General features: G+C 42.1%; 1 protein-coding gene across 3 annotated transcripts in view; it reads right to left on the bottom strand.

Moving 5' to 3' along the window:
- Positions 1–1,188: 1,188 nt before the first annotated feature.
- PPP1R16B (protein phosphatase 1 regulatory subunit 16B) overlaps positions 1,189–19,647 on the bottom strand; it is a 109,300-nt gene continuing 90,841 nt past the window's right edge. For 2 of the 3 annotated variants that reach the window (XM_077929248.1, XM_077929249.1), the window contains exons 3-12: positions 17,391–17,461; positions 15,480–15,536; positions 12,913–13,058; positions 9,967–10,070; positions 8,609–8,733; positions 5,738–5,863; positions 5,057–5,132; positions 4,595–4,724; positions 2,726–2,894; positions 1,189–1,970 (exon numbers count right to left, since the gene is read on the bottom strand). In XM_077929248.1, the coding sequence (XP_077785374.1) occupies positions 1,449–1,970; positions 2,726–2,894; positions 4,595–4,724; positions 5,057–5,132; positions 5,738–5,863; positions 8,609–8,733; positions 9,967–10,070; positions 12,913–13,058; positions 15,480–15,536; positions 17,391–17,461 (1,526 nt within the window). In that variant the 3' untranslated portion in view covers positions 1,189–1,448. The remainder of the gene's footprint in view (positions 1,971–2,725; positions 2,895–4,594; positions 4,725–5,056; positions 5,133–5,737; positions 5,864–8,608; positions 8,734–9,966; positions 10,071–12,912; positions 13,059–15,479; positions 15,537–17,390; positions 17,462–19,647) is intronic. The other variant, XM_077929250.1, reaches the window with a different exon arrangement.

The following is a 19,647-nucleotide window of genomic DNA, read 5'->3' as shown; positions in this document are numbered from 1 at the left end:
GTGATGGCTTTTGTTCACTGTCAAGAGCTTCTCATGCGAGCAGAATTACACGAGACAGATGATATAAGGCTGTCTTTCCATAAGATCTGCTATTTCTTGCACAATGTCATGACATGAAGTGTTTCCCCATCTGCAGTCACATCAGCCAATGAGTAAGGTGAGGTAATGCACAATGTCATGACACCACAACATGGGATAAATGTTACTGCTGCATGTTATGGTAGAGGAGAACTCAACCCAGCAATTTTCATTGAAGGCCCTGCATCTTTCTCAATGTACAGTACTGCCTATATTTTTTAAACAGCTGAGTGTTTCCAAACCTTATTTTAGTAACCCTGGTTACTAAAATAGCTGAGGAATAGCTGAGAAAAAGCCAGAAATTGTAAATATCAGAGGATGATATGAGAATCACAGCAGAACAGGAAGATTTTGCCAAAACAAAACAGGCCACACACTTTAATGTTCAAGAGCCATTTCAAATACTCTCTTAGGCATAGTAAGCATGGGCTAACCAAAAATACAATTACAACGGTCCAAGTGACAAAAAATAATGTTTAGACAAATGGAAGAAGATCCAATCCACCCTAATCTTTCCCCAACAGTGGTTTGGGGGGGGGGGGGAAATCCAAACACAGCTGCTCTCTGATGAAATATGATGAACTTAAAGTTGAATTTGCCAGCCATGTGTCAAATTATGCCCAAGTGCTAAGTGAAAGGACTGCAATGGAGGTGATGTGTGAACCATTAATCCCTTTTAGCTGTATCACTCCTCTAACGAGCTCATAATATCCCACCCATTTATAATAGGGTTGCCGCTTGCGGAGAAGACCTATCCAACTCTCTGTGTTGAGAGAGAGCACAACAGGAAATAGTGGCTCAAAAAAATTGGCAACAGGATGGCTAAGTGTCCCAACTGTGTTGTCACAGAACAGTCTACTGGTTGTTGTAGTAAAGTGCATATGTCTTCTGTGTGCAAAAACCTCACATTTGTGTAGGCAAAGTGAGTCCTTCAACAGTCCACCTACGCCGCTCGTAAAAGTGCTCGGGTTTGGATCGCATACCTTTGGTAATGGTGCACCAAGGATGTGTTGAGAGGGTTTGTTCCCAAAGTGCCATTTTTCAGGAGCATGGTGGCCCAAGAAGCTCAGAAATAGAGATGGGGTTAGCAATCACATGGATGTAATGAGATCTCTCTCTCTCTCTCGTGTGGACAAGAGTATGCAGTAAGGAGCTGTCCTGGATTTCTCTCTGCCACCTACACTTACTTGATTTTGTAATGGAATTGCAAAAGCAAAGTAAGGTACTAAAAATGAGTAAGCCTGGTACAGCCTGGCCTGAGATGACTGATCCAGATTCTCCCGTTCCGCAGTGATAACAACCAAGACTCAGCAGAGGAGGCAACATGCCTACCCAGCTTAGCATCTCAGCTGGTTAGCAATGAAATCGGATCAGGAAATTCTGCAGCACCCGTGCACCTTCTCCTCCATTTCTTCCATGGGAGCTTTGAACTTTAAGAGAGGTGGATCACCACTCGACACTGTGTAATAAACTGAAGTCCCATTGGACGTATAGGAAGGAGTCCTGGAGCTAATGAGGTGCTCTTTTGCTTCTCCCCCATTCTCAGCTGTGCTGCCCCCGTTGCTCCCAAAGTGTGTGCTGATGAAGGGGTGGTTGAGAAGCTTCGCTGCTGCCCGCTGCCGTTTCAGCTCCGCGAGGGTTTGGTGGCTCCTTTCTTTGTAGCCCCCCCAGATCTGATGAGAGTCGGGGACTCCGGGGGTTTCATAGGGCAGTGCTTGGCCTGCCTCATTGTCCAGGGCAGAATGCATTTTCCAAACATCTCCATTAGGGATAGAGTATTGGTAAGTGGCAGAGGATAAGTTGAGCCCGTTCTGGAGGAGGGTTTCCGAGTCACACTGCGTGCTTTTGGTTACCAGCTCCGGAAGGACTGTGGGTGAATCTGCTGGAGAGTTCTGAAACAGAGAAGAAAATGAAAAAGGCTCAGCCGTGACTAACCATTTATCTTTTTTTTCCAAAATATATATTTTTATTAAATTTTTCAAAAAATAAAAATTAAACAAAGAAAAACAAAGAACAATACATAACACTGTAAACACACTTATATACATATTTTCCAAATGAAAACTAATAAAAAGAAAAAGAAAGGAAAGGAAAAATACTTTTCATAACCTGGAACATTACCAAATTCTTGCTTCAAATACTGCAATATATAAATCTTAGTTAAAATATTATAAAAGACTTCCACCGCATTTACCACAGGTCTCTTACTTGTCTTACTCGCTTTTACATCTGTTCTTCAATCATTTCCCTTCCTTAGATTCTTTCATAATCAATCAAATCTTTATGTTCTCTCTATTCTTCACAGACTAAACATTTATCATTTGACTGACGCTTACTGATTTCCATGCACCAAGGAGCTATGCATGCCTGCTATGTTAGGCTAGCCTGTGGCTTATGAAAACATTCATAAGCCGATAAGCAGACACAGGGCAGTCTGCTTCCATTCTTTTTGTCAGATTATCCAAAACCTTCTGGGATTGGTGGGGAGGGGGGAGAGGGACAACCCCATGAGATCGGCATGAGGCGACAGATGAGCACACGCTGGAGCATAGGCTATTGGGATAACGAAACTTCCACTCTACTTTGGAGCACTGGAAATACCTTCACTCCAACAGAAGGATTAGTTAGTTATTACTTTGCCCCTTACTGGATCTGTGTTCTCTTGGTTGGAGCAAGACTCCCTGATGTCACCGTTGTAGCCAGAGGTCCTCTGCTCTTCTGAAGATTCTATTTGCTGCCAGATGATGGCCTCCTTCTCATACTCCTTTCTGTAAAGGTTGGTTCGATCAGAAAGGCTTGCCCTCCGTACCACTTTCCTGAGGAAAAAAGGACAGAGGAGAGGGATTGTGAAGATGATAATCACTGAAGTGGAGCAGCTACATTCATCGTTCTGTAGCTACATTTGCGGTGTGAACAGCCCTTCAGAATATTTCACCAAGTTGCATATAAGTTGCATATAAGCATCTTCAGGTCTTGCTAATAAGAAAAGTACCCTTCACCCTTTGTACTTATTATTATTATTATTAGAAGTAGTAGTAATAGTAATAGTGATTAGGCCTATGGGACTTCAGAGATTGACCCGCCAGGCCTAAGCGCACCCACCTTTCCCAGCCGTGACTCAAAGTCATTTTTTCCAAGGTGGGGTGAGGCAATATCTTGGATGCCCTCATCTCAAGCTGTATAGAGCTTTGTACACAAGAACAAACACCTTGAATTGAGCCCGGCAGCTTATTGGCAGTGAGTGCAATCCTTTCAGCAGTACCATAACATGATGGCGATAGGCTGCCCCAGTGAGAAGCCAAGCCACTGCATTTTGCACTAGCTGCAGCTTCTAGGCCAAGGGCAGCCCCATATATAGCATACTGCAGTAATCCAACCCGGAAGTTATAAGCAAGGGATTCTGACTCCCAGTTATATTTAATAATAGCAGCAGCAAAATGACTCCCCTTGCACCCTAAGTTATACTGTTGAAATGAAGAGCCCAGGAGTGGAGTTCTGCATGGAAAGGCTGTGAGCTCCTTTAAGTTCTGTTACTCAAATTCATAATTCTTTAATTGGCCAAAGAGTATATCTTTTACATAAGACTGCAGCTTGTGAATCTCAGGACAGTAGTAAAAAGAATTCAAAAGATCCCATGTGCAAGCCTGAAATCTGTCAACTTTTGCCTTGGTTCAGCAGCAGCTGAATTCATTGAAATGCTTGTATAAATTATTGTGGATAGGCAAATATGCAAATCTGCTATAATATTTTTGTCTAGGACATGTAATTGCTCCATAATTCATAACTAAAGCATTAGTTCCCATGATGCTAAATGGTCAGTAGGTGGCTCTCATTCCATGCTAGCAAACTGTGCGTCTTCCCTCAATATACTGTAGGTATATAAAAAGGTTGAGAATCCTTAACCCCTTAGTTCTCACATTCAACACAACACAATCCTATGCAGTCCTAAGAAAATCTCACTGTGTTCAAGGGACTTAGAGCATGTATAGAGCTGCATGCAACTGCATTTGATCAGATTCACTTCTTGTAACCCATGCCTTTCTCTCCCTTTCCCCCCCCCCCCTTTTTTTTGGATCTATATTTTAAAACTAACACAGATAAAATTGTTTTTGTAAGATCTTGGTAGCAAGAACCACCTGATGTATTTTTTTGCTTATGTTCTTCTGTAAAACAACACATTTTGGTAACAGTGCAATATAAAATAATAATAAGGAAAAGGTTAATTTTAGCCCCCGGTAAATCACACTGTAGGATTTCCTCCTAAAATATCTCTTGTAGGAAATCAGTATTGTCCCCACCACAAGCCCACATTCTCAAGTTAAATCTTGCAGTCCTGGCATGCATTTGCCATGTTGCCTTTCTTGCTGAATCTGCTTTTATTTATTGAAAGTAAGCTTACAGAAGTCAACTGCAACCAGTTGGAAATCCCACTAAGCGGCTACAAAGCTCAGACTCGCCAAGCACTAAGGCATGGAAATATACATCTAGCCAACATGGCTTCTCTCTGCTCACTCACCCTCTGCTTCCAGTGCTGGAGGTTCTTCTGCTCAAGGAGGACTTGTGCCTCATCTGAGACTTCATGATGACATCGTGCTTATGCTTCAGCTCCAAGAGCAGAACCTTAAACTCTTCTTCTTCACAGAGGTCTAAAGGGAATAGAAACCAAACCCTTGAGTTAAGCTGCCTTGCAATGATGTAGCTAAAGACTGCATAGTAACCACAGTCCCCAGCTCACACACTGCATTTTATTAGGAGTACTCCAAGCCCAGCAGCACCTAAGACTGAGAACAGAAAACATGAGCTTATTTTATTCATGTGCATAAACCAGTCTTGGGTTCAGATTCTTCCCCCTCCAGCAATTTGTGGGGGGTGGAGGTGTAAAGAACATGCCCCCAGAAGACTGATATTCAGATGGGGAGCCAGGATATGCATTTGCCCAAGAATGGAAAGTGCAAACGGAGGCAGAATTACAGCTCACCTATTGGCATCTCATCCATGGTGGTTCGGGCGCTCAAGCTTGCGCCGTGAGACACCAACAGCTCTGCCATATGCATCTGGAATAAAGGAAAGAAAGCAAAATTCTTACTAGTCCTCTGAACACTAGGGCCATGTCTTTTATACAGATGAACCTGGCATGGCAAGAAGAGCCCTGCTGAATCGGACCAAAAGTCCATCTAGTCCAACTTTCCCCAACCTGGTGCCCTCCATATGTTTTGAACTTCATCTTCAACCTGGCCAGAGCAGGTAGGAGAAGGCCTTGTCAAGAAGAGAGTTTGGATTTGATATCCCGTTTTATCACTACCTGAAGGAGTCTCAAAGTGGCTAACAATCTCCTTTCCCTTCCTCCCCCACAACAAACACTCTGTGAGGTGAGTGGGGCTGAGACTGTGGAGGAGCAGGGACGTGAACCCGGTTCACCAGATTATGAGTCTACCGCTCTTAACCACTACACTACACTGGCTCTCCAGTCAAGTCCTGCAGCATCTTGTCTCCCCACAGCAGGGAAGCTCACAGGTAGGATATAAGGCTCTCTTCATGGTTGCTCCCCAGCCAATGATATTGAGGTTCTATTTAGCTATCGTAGGTTAAAGTCTTTGAGGAACTACTTCTCATGAGTTGGTCTAGCCCTCTTCTGAAAGGATGAAAACAAAACACGTACGTGTCCCCAGAAGGCAGCAGCATGGAGGGGCTCCCAGCCATCCCAATCCTTGAGGTCCAGCCTTGCTCCATGGTCCAGAAGAATCTCTGCTGCGTGCAGGTAGCCATTGGCTGCAGCTATATGCAACTAGGAGAAGGAGAAGAAGGAGAAGGCAATACCTTTTATATGAGTCTGAAACAACCTAGAGCCTGACCTTAAGGATTAAGTGCATCCCAAAGACCTAAGCTGTATTCTCAACTGGGCTCCTGCTCCTTGTACCAATACCTCATTCAGCTTTGCATCCATTTCAGCAATTAAGAGTTCTTAAGATTGCTGCAGCTCCCAAGCCTTTCCAACTCAAAGCAAATGCTTAGCAATTGCCTCTTAATTTCTTAGCACTGAACCTGCACAGCTAGCAATAAGACTCTTTATTATCTGTAGATGTTTTGCCAAGCTCAGATAACCTGACCCTAATACAAAATCAAGACTGCCCCAAGCAAAGTATGGCAATGAGCACATAGAAAGTTGCCATATATCAAGTCAGATCATCGGTCTGCCTGGTCTCTTCCAGCCTTACTTGGAGATGGTGGGAACTGAACCTGTGTGGAAAATGTGTGCTCTACCACAATGGCACAACCCTTATGGCTCTTGCTCCTAATACTGGCCCAGCCAAATAAGCATGGCTTGATATAAATTTAATACCCACGACCTTTCCATTTCATCCATAGCCCACCATTAACAGCCAGACAGAACTCCACAAAACCAATAGGGGGCTCCAAGTGAACGGAGCATTGCTATGCTAGAGAAGCTCCTTGCATTCCTTGCCAGAGCTTGATGTGGAAAACAGAATTTCGTTATCAATTTTGCTACTGAAACAACTTGTCTTAGGGCCAAAGTAGATGTAACTGGACCTCCCAACACATTTCCCCTCTGTTGGAACAGCTGTGTAGCAGTAACACCCCACCCCCCGCAAACCACCACCATTTGGATCAGGGCCAAGTACTGGGGAGGAAGATTTAAAATTGTAGAGTTGCAGAACTGCAGAGTTGGAAGGCACCACGAGGGTCATCTAGTCCAATCCCCTGCAATGCAGGAATCTTCTGCCCAACGTGAGACTCGAACCCACAGCCCTGAGATTAAGAGTCTCCTGCACTACAAACTAAGCTATGTTGCCATACTGTTTTCCTGAATTAAAATGCCTAGCTGAAGTGGATATTAATATTATTAATCAAACAAACAAACAAAACAAACAAACAAACAGATCTTCACTCTTAAGATTCTGGTGAAGGTTGCTGCAATTTTAAATACAATATAAAAAATGATTTAAAACAAATTATGATCAGGGTGGGTCCAAAAATATGCATCTCAAGTGTCAAAGGCCAGGGTAAAGAGATGCATCTTCAGCATATGATGGAAATATGCAGTGAAGGTGCCAGGCACACCTCTGTAGGGAAGGAGGGATAGTAATACTAGCAATTGTCCCATGGAATGCTAAAATAAATAAAGTGCAGCAACCTGTGCATTTGATGAGAACCAGCAATTGCAAACACCAATTTCATTTAGGACACCTGACCTGCCACATTTCAGCAGTCGGTGGTGGCAGTTCTTAACATATAAACCTACTCTTAAACATCACAGTATTTATTCCAGATTAAAAATGAACGTGGTTTCGTTCTCCTAAGCACTGATGAGTGTGAGAATCAATTTAAAGCTCACTTGCAGAATTAACTCACACTGAACACTATGTAGCCACCTGTTTTGTTACCCAAGACCACAGCAAAAAGGGATGAGATCCACACACACCCAAACACACTCTCAAACTGTTCCTATCTGGAAGAGTTCATGCGATGTTGTGTTAATCCCTGACCCCTAACTACAGTAACAAAACCAGGTGTAGTTAGCGATCAGAATCTCCCATTTTGTGCCAGTGATGAAATGATGCTTTTTTTAGCCAGAAGGATGTCCTTGGAGCAATTCCTATGGCAGAATGCATATACAAGTGCTGTATATTTAGTCACCACTTCTCAGGTGAACCCTCAGAGAGGTTTAGTGACGCTGTCGTGAGATAAACTCCTCATTGCACACCAAGCTGAGCTGCTTAGAGGAAGGCTGTAAAAAGGTGGGGGTGGGGGATAAATATTTCAGCAGGAGCCCAGATGTCTGACTGTGGGTCAGTCCAGAGTGTGGGGAGTATTCCTGTGGGGGGGGGCAAGGGTGTGTTGTCCATGCCTGCTCATACTAGGGCCAAAGTACAGAAGGATTGTTTAAAATAAAAAAAACAGCTGAGAAGAGTTAAAGATTTGGGAGGGAGGGAGAGTTAACAGTTCCCTCCTTGCAAAATTCCCCTGATCTAAATCCCCTCCTGCAAAGCTGCTATTTGCCCCGCTGTGGAAAATACAACCCTTCCTCTATTGCCGCAGGGCCAATCAAAACGGAAACCCTTGCAGTAATTTTAAACACCAAAAATAGAAGCTTCAGGACATCAGATCATGGAGCTCTCATGTCTTGTATTTTAACACAGGCTTACCTATCTCACATGGTTGTTGAGAGAGAGAAAAAGGGGAAGAACTATTGAAAACCTTGAGAAAAGGCGAAACACAAAAATAACTAAAATAAGAGCAACATAACCCTCTTATCCTGGTTTCTTAATACTGGCCATCAACTGTAATAATAAAGATTTGATTGGGCTAATATAAAAATAATATACCACTAGAACTGAAATTCCTTTCAGCCCTCTTAAAAAGAAATCGCCTACCCTGAACATCCGTCATTTCAAGAAGATCCACAGCAAAAAAGCAATAAAGGAAATGTTGAAGATTTACAAGTCCAATTACATCCAAAGGCAGGCAGGCAGCCAGCTTCTGATAATAATTCAGTGAGAATATGGCTCACCAGCGTAGCACCTTGTGCATCGGTCTTGTTCAGATCTTGCCCTGTTGCTATCATCTCTGTAATATCATCAACCATTGCCTGTTCTGGCGCAGCTCGTGTCTCATTGATTTTCTCCTGTGTTATTCCTACAGTGAGCAAAAGGAGAGGAGTAGGAACAGCATGAGGTTCTAGTTGACTTAACAGGAAAATAGTTTGGTTAGCTTACAGGCTAACATACATGCTACAGGTATACAGTGTGTGTATAGGAGTGCGGCTTTTTAAAATAAATCTGTTCCAGGAGGCATGCTTCAACTTATGAACACCTTTTTTAAACAAAATTCAGGCGGAAAGCCAGATGAGAGAGGGAGGCATTTGGAGCAAAGAAACAGCTGGATGACAAAAGTTTTATAATAATAAATTAATAAAAATAATTATTTATACCCCGCCCATCTGGCTGGGTTTAAGCATACCTCCCTACTGCTTTTCTGTTTCAAATTCCTCACCAAGAGCAAACAGAGCAGCTTTTATTTTTATTAAAAACAAACAAAAAACATCAGCATCAGAATTAATAATGCCTTTATTTGCACATAACATGTAGCTAGCCCCTTAGACTACATACATAGAAAAAAATCAGCAAATAGTAATCAAAATGGTTACGGGGATGGATATACGTAAATAAATCTGCTGGTCTGCAGTCACTGACTTCAGCAGCTCTGGTGTACATGGGGGGAACATCAGGGCACAAACATAGTTTTGCATGGGGAGAGACTACTGCCTTGTTTACTTCCAGGAAGTGGTTTTCTTTTGCCCAGGACTGGGCACAAAACTGCCGGAAGAGCTGAACAGAGCTACTTTAAACCTAAATATTTTCATGGATGCGAAAAGATAACTTAATGTGCTAGATCAGGGATAGGGTAACAGGTAGACTACAGCTTCCGTTATTCCTAGCCTTTCTCTAATCCTCTTTTAAATTCCTCTAAATTGGTGGCTATCAATAGTTTGACTCATGAGAACATGGCCTGGATGCTCACAAATAATACATACCCCTCCTCCACCCCCCACAGTGTCACACCATGCCATGAAGGTTTGGCTTTTATATTGGCTTTAGAAGGCTGCATGCTTCTGCTGCTCAAGTGCTGCAACACACATCCACCCATAATACATTTTCCAATAGCAGCATGGCTGTTCCTTTACAGGGATGAGGGAACCTGTGGCTCTGCAGATGTAGCTGGACTACAGCTCTCATCATTCTTGCTATGAGCCATGCTGGGATGGGATGCTGGAGTCACCTGCACTGGACATTCAACCTCCACAGGAAGATGTCAAATAGCAACACAAGTCCACACCTGAAGCTCCAATTTCTCATAACCGGGCCTTACCCTGGTATGCCATGCAGGTCTCAATGACGTCTAGAGTTGGTTCGTCTTCACACAGGTCATATGGCATGTTCCCATCTGCATTCACCGCTAGCAGGTCTGCTCCACTGCAAGGAGAAAGACAGGCATGAGAGATATCAGCACACTTGGATCCAAGGATCTCAAGGGTAATGCAGAGCACATGTGACAGAAAATCTTGTCCCATCAAGCTTTTGAGAACTAACTGCTTTTAATGAAAGGGATGGTGCTGTGCTGTTTTTATTGCAATTATCTGTTTGCTTTATAGGCTTAACTCTATCAATTTTAATTGTTTTTTAATTATTGGTTTTTCTCTAAGATTTTAGCTGTTCTTTTTATTTGTAAGCTGTCTTGACTCCCTGGTATAAATAAATAGACAACAACAACTCAAACATGGTGCCCAAAACTTAACAGTGCATTACTGGAGACATATAGAGCTGTGGTGGGTTTCAGAGGTGTTTTCCCCCCAGAGCCAAATGAAGCAAAGCAGGTGGGAGTCAGTTGAGACCTTACTTTTGTCATGGCGATCTGTATCCCCATGACTACTTTTTCCATCTGCCACCAGGATTGCCCCCTAGGTGATAAGGAAAGGCAACGGCTAAGAAAGTCTTTCAGTGAATTCATTGGATTCTAAGGTGGAATGAAAATACCTTAAATTATAAACTCCCAAAGAAAACAATTCCTTCCCACTTAATACAGCAAGACACCCTGAGAGACAGTGCTGAATCAGAGCCTCCACCTGTCACTGTTTGGTCACAGTACTCTAATCTCTTGTCTCTCAGAAAACCAAGTGGATTAGACTTTGTAGATAAAGGGCAGGGGTCCTGCGACCTTCCAGTTGTTGTTGGATTACAATACCCTGACCATTGGCCATGTTAGCCAAGGCTGATAGGAGTTGGGAGTCGCAACACCATTGTGAGGGCCACTCCGCACCGCTGCTGTAGATCAAGAACACCCTCTAGTCCATAGTTCTAGCCTGAATACAATCAGATGATCACACAGCATAAATCCAGGCCAGTAGGGATATACCAGACCGTATAAAGCCCTTACTTCCACATTAGCTTCTCAGTCCAAATAGCATATGTCAGTAAGGAGTCACACAGACTGTGCTTTCTCTGGAATTTTATCACCACCCTACCTAAATCTATAATGCAGTTACTACATCAGCTGCCTCTAACCTTATGGATCTTTGCTTTCTTGCAAGAGAACCAGCCCCCACCACCCTCACCCCAAACGGTGAGAACTTGTCTCCCTCTCACCCCAAGATGTAAGAGCTTGTCTCTCTCACATGCATTTTCACTGTCCCATTCCCACATTTCTCTCAATCATGCATTCCGTTTTGCGCAGGGCACTAAAACCGACAGGCCCACCATTCTGCTTCAACAAGTCAATTCCCGTGCCTGTAACAAAATCCTAGGGGTGTCCCAATATATTCTGAACCACATGTGGCCTCAACGCGAAAATAATATCCTAATACAGATTAAGCTTGATCTGCCTTGACATTTATATCCCTTTGAAGTGGAGACCAGGCAGTCGCTTCCATTGATATTCATGCTCATTTTTCCTCCCCATGAGAACAGAGGAAATTACAATGTAAAACACACTTGCAGGTTCTTTTTATAGAGTCCGTCTAAATCAGCAAACAAAGCACAGGATCTGACATCCTTTGTACTGCTGCTACTTCTACAGGTCTCTCTGGGTTCCTTGTTGTGGCACTGAAGCCTTTTGATTCTGTATTTAAACAGACCCTTTGATCTGATAGACTTCTTACTGAATACTACTTTGATTGCAACAACCACATGCTGTGTTGTGTTCTGGAGGAAAAAATCCCAGTCCGTTGCTTCTTCTGATACAGAGAATCAACTGGCACAGTGCAAAAACAACAGCATTCTTATTACTGAGGCGCAGGCAAAGCAGAATTTATTTATCCTACCATATTTGTATCCCTTTCTTCCTCCAGGGAGCTCAGGGTACCCCCAATTTTTTATTCACAATAGCCATATAAGGTAGGCTCAGAAACTGGCAGTTATGAAGTAGCACATGCAAGATGGCGGACATCAGACTCATGTGGTTTACTTTTCCTTCTTCCTTTTTTTTTAAAAAAATTGAATCTCCATGGAGCATCAACACATTATACATTTACAAAGCAGAAGTGCAAATCCAATTTGTTTCCAGATCTAATTCAAGGTAAAAAGAGCCTAAACTCTTTGAGATCAAGATGTCTTAAGGACCATCTCTTCTCACATGAACTTGCCCATGTACTGGGGCACTGAGAGAGACTTTGTCCTGTGTCCCTCTGCCCTATGAGGCACAAAGGGTTGAGATGCAGAACAGGGCCTTCTCATCAGTAGCACCCTGACTGAATAAACTCTTCTGTGAACCACATTCTGGCAACTCTTAAAGTATACCACTCTAGCTTATATCAAGTGGTAACATGAAATGAAGTGTGGCATAAATCCAAACCTTCACTTCTGCCAAGTCTAATCAGAATAAGTCATGAAGAACTCTAGGACTGCTTACCCATGGGGGAATACCAGGACTGTTGCTCTGGAATGCAAAAATAATGGATGCTGTGTGGCTGGCTGCCCAAAATATTCATCCATCATGTCTTGTTCCTGCTACTTGCTGTGGTTTCTGGCTGACCAAGAGTAGGGTAGTGAACTGGATCAGACGAGTCTGATTCTGATGTCCTTCACCCCCATGGACCACCTTTGGCAGTTTGAGGTCCGCCTGCCTGTCAATCACCTGACATCAGAATGTCAGGTGACACATTGTTGGAAATCAAATAAGTGTTGCTGATCAGCTAAGACCAATAGCAGAGGGGATGGACTGGAAACACAAGAATAAGCAACAAGGACCCCAACTTGTATCAAAGGTATTCAAAACGGGTCCGGCCCAGCATAAGACAGAAAAGTAACACAGGTCACCTACTGCTGAATCAGAATCTTCACCAGGTTGATGTGTCCACATGTTGCTGCCGCATGCAGAGGAGTCCACAGCTCATTGTCCTTTGCGTTGACATTGGCACCATGGTTCAGAAGAAGCTTAACGACCTCTTCATAATTGTCTATGCAGCACTGTTGAGAGTTAAAAGACAACAGAGGTTTTGTTTCATTTAACAAAATCAATAACCCACTTAAACAACATAATAATCTCAGACAAGTTTATATTAAATGGTTTTAAAAAATCATTAAAAGGGGGGGGGGGGAAGCACCCACAGATTTTAAAACAGCTAACATAGTAAAATTATCAAAATATAAAAACCAAATAGACGTAGTAAAATTACATGTCTGGGTAAGATTGCCTAACAAAAATGGTTTTAGCAGGCCTTGAAAACTGTACAATGAGGCACCTGTCTAATATTAACTGGCAGGGAATGCTAAGAACAGAGGCTGCCACACTGAAGGAATGATTTCTTGCAAATGCAGAACAAACATTGTAGGCTAATTCAAATTCAGATTTATTAATAAGGCAGCCAAATACAGGTTTCAGCCAAACAGAAACATATGGACATAAATTATACATAAGAACCATACAGAAAGAAACTTGACCTGTACAATAAATAAAACATACATAAAAACAGAATCTTGGCACTCAAGGAAGGCCACGTGGCTTTGTCTAAGTTGAGCTGTGCTAAATGTTACAGACCTGTCTGAACCGCACAACAGATATTTAGCCTCATCCATATGCCAGATGGTAGCAACTACTGCTAAAGATTTCTCTAAATACTTATGCCTAGGTGTTTCATACACCTTACAGTGAAGAATATAGAGGCTGGTGTTTTCCACCCAGGGGCCACCACATACACAAAACCACTGATCTCTGGGGATTTTCTCGAATTCACCTTCCAGAAAACGAGACTTCACGGCTGTAAATGAAAATTCAGGGCGATGAAGGTGGATTTAGCTCTGATAAGTATTTCGCTTCCCCATGGTGCAGTTTTAAGGCAGGGAAAAAGCAGCGCCATCCATGTCCTGTTCTGCAAACAGATCTTGAAGCTGCAGATGTTATGGAGAGCTTGCAGAAGTGCCAGTTCCCGTAGACTGATGCGCTTAACTGGGTACATATGGGGGTGAGACGATCCTTTAAATAAACTGGTTCCAAGCTATTGAGGGCTATATATCTTAATTGTGACACCTTGAATTCGGCCTGGCTTGTTCCTGATACTTCGGAATGGGAGTGGGGGGGGGGGAATTTGATTCAATTCACATTTAAAGGCAAACTTAATTTGCACTATGTGGGCAGCTATCCATCACACTTCTCAAAATGGTGCAGTTCTCCAGTCAAGAGATGTACACAAAAATGCATATGCATATAAATGCATATATTAGTGAAAATAATATTTTAAAATGCATTATGTTAGGGGAAATCAATTTGCAAAAATGTGTAGTTTAGGCAAAACAGCATACAAAGATCCATACGTTAGGAGGAATTTGCACTAAAATGCTGGTGAATTTTCACAAACCGGGACCAGGATATCTAAAAGACTGCCTCATTCCCTACCCAACTGATCACTATGTCGACAGGAGGCGCAACCTGCAAATACAATCCCACCAGGAAGTCCATTGCACATAATGTTGGAATCGGGCCTTTAGTGTGGTGCCATTATGAAACAAACACCACCCTAGGAAATTCTAAATTTCAAATACCAACAACAAAAGGATATCTGGAGTTCAGTTGACTAGAAATTTGCCTTCCATCTGCAGTAGTGATATGACATTGTTACATGTTCACATTATCTATTAACGTTTGCATTTATCACCAAAATGGTATAAACTAACCCTTGTATGTCCTCATTTCTGCTCATGACTAGAGGAACAAACAGTTTTTAAACTATGTGATGACTGAACAATGAGCCTGGTCACTATATGATACTGAAGTCAATAATTTTAGTGAGCTTGCTTTCTGCAAATGATCCCTGTCTGAAGTTTTCCCACCTGTCTAGAAAGTTACTTTTACAGAGCGAAAATGTTTTCCTTTGTCATAGGGACAACAAAAAGGAAACATCATCATATTTATTTATTTAACTTAACTTAACTTATGAATCGCTTCCTATGAGTCACCTCAACGTGATTTACAATACAACAATGTATCTAAAACAGTTACATATATTAAAAAACAGTTTGCAATTACATATATTAAAACAATTTTTGAAACAGAACACCACTTTAAAACAACAATGGGACTTACATAAAATCAGTTAAACAAACAAACTAGAACAGATACCAACTACGATTAAGATTTTTAGAAGCTTTGCCGAAATATATATTTACATATATATCTTTATATTTAGCTTGTTTCAGGAGCTAGTTTGCATGTCAAAGTAAACAACTACCCAGTGCCAGAAAAATAATGCTCATTTGCAGAAGAATCTGGGCTTCAGCCATGGGGCATCAATAGCTGCATTTACAAAACCTACTAAGAAAGAACGAAATTTGGATGCAGTTATCCACCTCCAGAATAAGCTTAACAACCCTCCCTCTGTTGTTACTACCCACCTCCTCAGTGCCTAGAAAATAGGCATCCAGATGGTCTCCGGAAAACCCAGCAGCCATCTGATTTCAGAAAGTTGAGGAAATAAGGATACGACAGTGAGTCCAGTCTCATTTCCCCCGCATCAAAAGCCCATTCAAACACATTAGCAACCTGAATGATCTGCCTTATAATGATCTGCCCTAGAATGATCTGCCAATTATCCTACATGATCCTTTTCTCATCACTTTTGGGTTGTTTTGAAGATCAGAAACATGCATGTAGCACATCCAGTCTGAGGACTCTTCTGCTTATGCCGTCATCCTTTAACCTACACAGTTGGTTCGAAACACATAAAGCTGTCTTCTACTAGGTTAGCCCATAAGTCCAATATTGGCAGGGGCTTTCTGAACCAGCTGTGATCCACATCCTTGTATTAGTTTATTAAAAACAGATGTGAGGATGCTTCTGTGGATCTGGATCTCGGGGAGTGAGGTTTAAACATTCTCCCGTGCTATTTTACCCAACATAAAATTATTAGCCAGAGTGGAGTGTGTGCACGCTCTCCCCCCCCCCCCCCATTTCAATAGTTTTACAGTCATCTTAACATTTCAAAACTTCCTCCTCTTTCTACGGTTCCTGAAAATGATTTTTTAATCATTTCCTGCATATTCTAAATAAACTTAACTTATTCTTTTATTCTTTTAATTATACTTTAATTATATACTCTGATGAAGCTGCAGGTTATTACAATAACCCTGCCAATGTCCTTATCTGTTTACAATTTGTTTGTAAATATTCAATAAACCATTTCCATTCTTTTATATATATATAAAGTTTGTTATCTTGATTTTTTGTTTTTCTGGTAAGTTTCACCATTTCTGCATAGTCTATAAGTTTTTGTATCCATTCTTCTTTCGTCAGGACTTCTTTCCATTTTGGGGCAAATAACATTCTTGCCGCTGTAGTCTCATACATGAATAAATTTCTGTACTGTTTAGGTAGTTCTACCCCTATAATTCCAAGAATGAAATCTTCTGGTTCTTTTGGCAAATGTTATTTTAAACATCTTTTTCAATTAATTATATATCATTTCCCAGTAAGCTTTAACCTTACTACAAGACCACCACATATGATAGAAAGTTCCTTCTTTCGCTTTGCATTTCCAACACTTATTCGATTTTGATTTATATATTTTTGCCAATTTACTTGGTGTTAGATACCATCTATATAACACAACAGGGGAAATTCTTTGTAGGTGTGTGTGTGTGTGTGTGTGTGTGTGTGTGTGTGTGTGTGTGCCAATGGTGGTCAACCAATGGTGTACAGCCAGCTTTCCAAATGGTAACAAGGAAAACGTAAGTTAGTTTATTGGAATCCCAGTCAGGTAATACCTTTATTAGAACCCATCAAAATGTTACAAAAGACAGCCGTACCTTGGTTTTCAAACAGCTTAGTTCTTGAACGTTTTGGCTCCCAAACGCTGCAAACCCGGAAGTGACTGTTCCGGTTTGCAAACTATTTTTGGAAGCCGAACATCCGACGGGGCTTCCTGCAGCCAATCAGAACATTTTGGAAGTCGAACGGACTTCCAGAACGGATTCTGTTTGACTTCCAATGTATGACTGTAGCGACAAACCCACAGCAGGGAGAAACCCAAAGCAGCCAGGCTTTGTCTTTTCAAAAATAAGGAGCAGCTATTTTTTTCTTTGTCCCAGAATCCTAGGTGTGCTCCTTGTTTATTCTTTTCTACAGATCAACACAAACTACTGTACATTAACCTTTTATCTCCTTTGGCTTACTAAGTAACTGGGGACTTCCTGCAGTTCTAGTTCATTCCTCCCCTGCTACATTGACAGCATGGCAACAGCCTATGTGAGCATTTTCTTTCATCTGACCCTGCCTGATATCACACTTCACCTTCCCTGAACACTTACCTGATGCAGTGCAGTTAATCCATCTTCATTGCACAGGTCTGGGCTGAAGTTGTTGTTCAATAAATAACAGACTGCAAGAGACAAAACAGAGAAGTTTGTCCTCAGTAAATATTATCGCTAATTTCACCTTCAGATGGAACAAACAACTGGCAACAAAGAATAAAGAGAGGATTTCAATAGCTAAAATGCCCAAGCCAATAAACGACTCTTGCAGGGTAACAACAACAGCCTTGAGGCTGACAAATATCAATTATTATGAGGCTGTTCTACAGAATGGGATTCTCCCATGCCTGTTGAAATTTCCTGTGTGGATGGTGTTATTTTGACCACATAAGGATTGACACCTGGTGAATGAGTCCACTATTAGTATGCAAGGTTACATTCTAAACTGAGGAGATAGAATTCTGAACAGTATTACTTTTACTGCAGTGAAAGGGTTATATGTCTGAACACCTCCATACATAAAAACACACACATACACACCAAGACGCAAATACCTCCATGCATGAGTTAAATTATCCAATGGCAAAAAGCTATTAAACATGTATCCCCCATCAGCTAGTTCCTACATACACTAAGCGTGTTGAGTAAGAGCATTCCAAAATACAACCCTTCTTGTCTTCAGAACTCTACTACCATGGAATACCAAAGCAATGTGGCTAAGGCTGCAATCTTATACATGCTTACATGGTTGTTGTTTTTAAATTGTATTTTAATCCAACTTTTAGAAGAATCTCACTGAATATATTGGGACTTTTGCACAAGATTAGGCTGCAAGAGCCATGAACTGGTCCTCCATGGGTCTGGTTTTTGAATCACCAACAACATTTTGTCAATGAAAGCACTGCTTTTAGCATTTTGCTCACCCCTCTGTAATGTTCCTGAACGAATGAAAACACAAGCCAAGAAGATAATCATTCTCATTTCCTCTCCCCTCCAACGGCTTGGGGGAGCCAGTGCTACTAAAGAACCAGTATTATGCTGACCAAGGATATATAAACCTTAAGGGGAAAGAAGGCTACAAAATGAAGAGCTTTAAAAGGAACTAAATGAGCACTCCATTAAAAGGCTGTGCACACAGCCTATATGGTGTACAACATAAGCTGTATCAAGTACATTACAGGAGGAAATGTGAGTGTTAAAAAGCTACTTCTCTGTCAGCTATTCAAATTACAAGCGAAGACCTAAAAGATGTGTCTAAATAAATTGAAATCACAGATGTCATGGGCAATTGTCTCCAGTGCTGGCTCTACATAGAGTAGACCTATTGAAATTAATGAACCTATTTTAGTCATCTCAATTAACATCAGTGGATCTACTCTGAGTAGGAATAGCACTGGATGCCACCCTATATATGCATTCTGTCTCTAAGGTCCACTGACGTAAACAATTAGATGAGGGTGGTGGTTGACAATGTAAAGCCATTAGATAACTGATGTTTGTTATTGCTAGGAACAGCGAATGCTCAAAGGTGATCATACTTTGTTATTTTATGTAAAAAGAAAAACCCTGTCAATGCATGGGTTGGATTACCACAACATGTTAGGCATTTGCGATACCAAAAGTGCATTATCTACCTTTATCATTTTCAAATGGACAAACGAACTGATTCATAAAGGTAAAGGTACCCCTGCCCGTACGGGCCAGTCGTGTCCGACTCTAGGGTTGTGCGCTCATCTCACTTAAGAGGCCGGGAGCCAGCGCTGTCCGCAGACACTTCCGGGTCACGTGGCCAGCGTGACAATGCTGCATCTGGCAAGCCAGTGCAGCACACGGAAATGCCGTTTACCTTCCCGCTGGTAAAGGTAAAGGTAAAGGTACCCCTGCCCCTACGGGCCAGTCGTGTCCGACTCTAGGGTTGTGCGCTCATCTCACTTAAGAGGCCGGGAGCCAGCGCTGTCCGCAGACACTTCCGGGTCACGTGGCCAGCGTGACAAAGCTGCTCTGGTAAGCCAGCACCAGCGCAGCACACGGAAACGCCGTTTACCTTCCCGCTATGAAGCGGTACCTATTTATCTACTTGCACTTAGGGGTGCTTTCGAACTTCTAGGTGGGCAGGAGCTGGGACCGAAAGCCGGGAGCTCACCCCACCACGGGGATTCAAACTGCCGACCATACGACCAGCAAGTCCTAGGCACTGAGGTTTTACCCACAGCGCCACCCGTGTCCCATAACATATATAAACCATAACATGGCTTAATCATTATGGCTGTTTACCTTAGGAACCCTCAGAATGGTGGTCTAGTCTACACAATGC

This window comes from Podarcis muralis, chromosome 5 (genome assembly GCF_964188315.1).
Source record: "Podarcis muralis chromosome 5, rPodMur119.hap1.1, whole genome shotgun sequence".
Taxonomy (NCBI): domain Eukaryota; kingdom Metazoa; phylum Chordata; class Lepidosauria; order Squamata; family Lacertidae; genus Podarcis; species Podarcis muralis.
The sequence above is the reverse complement of the archived record's forward strand: the minus strand, read 5'-3'. Positions and strand labels throughout refer to the sequence as shown.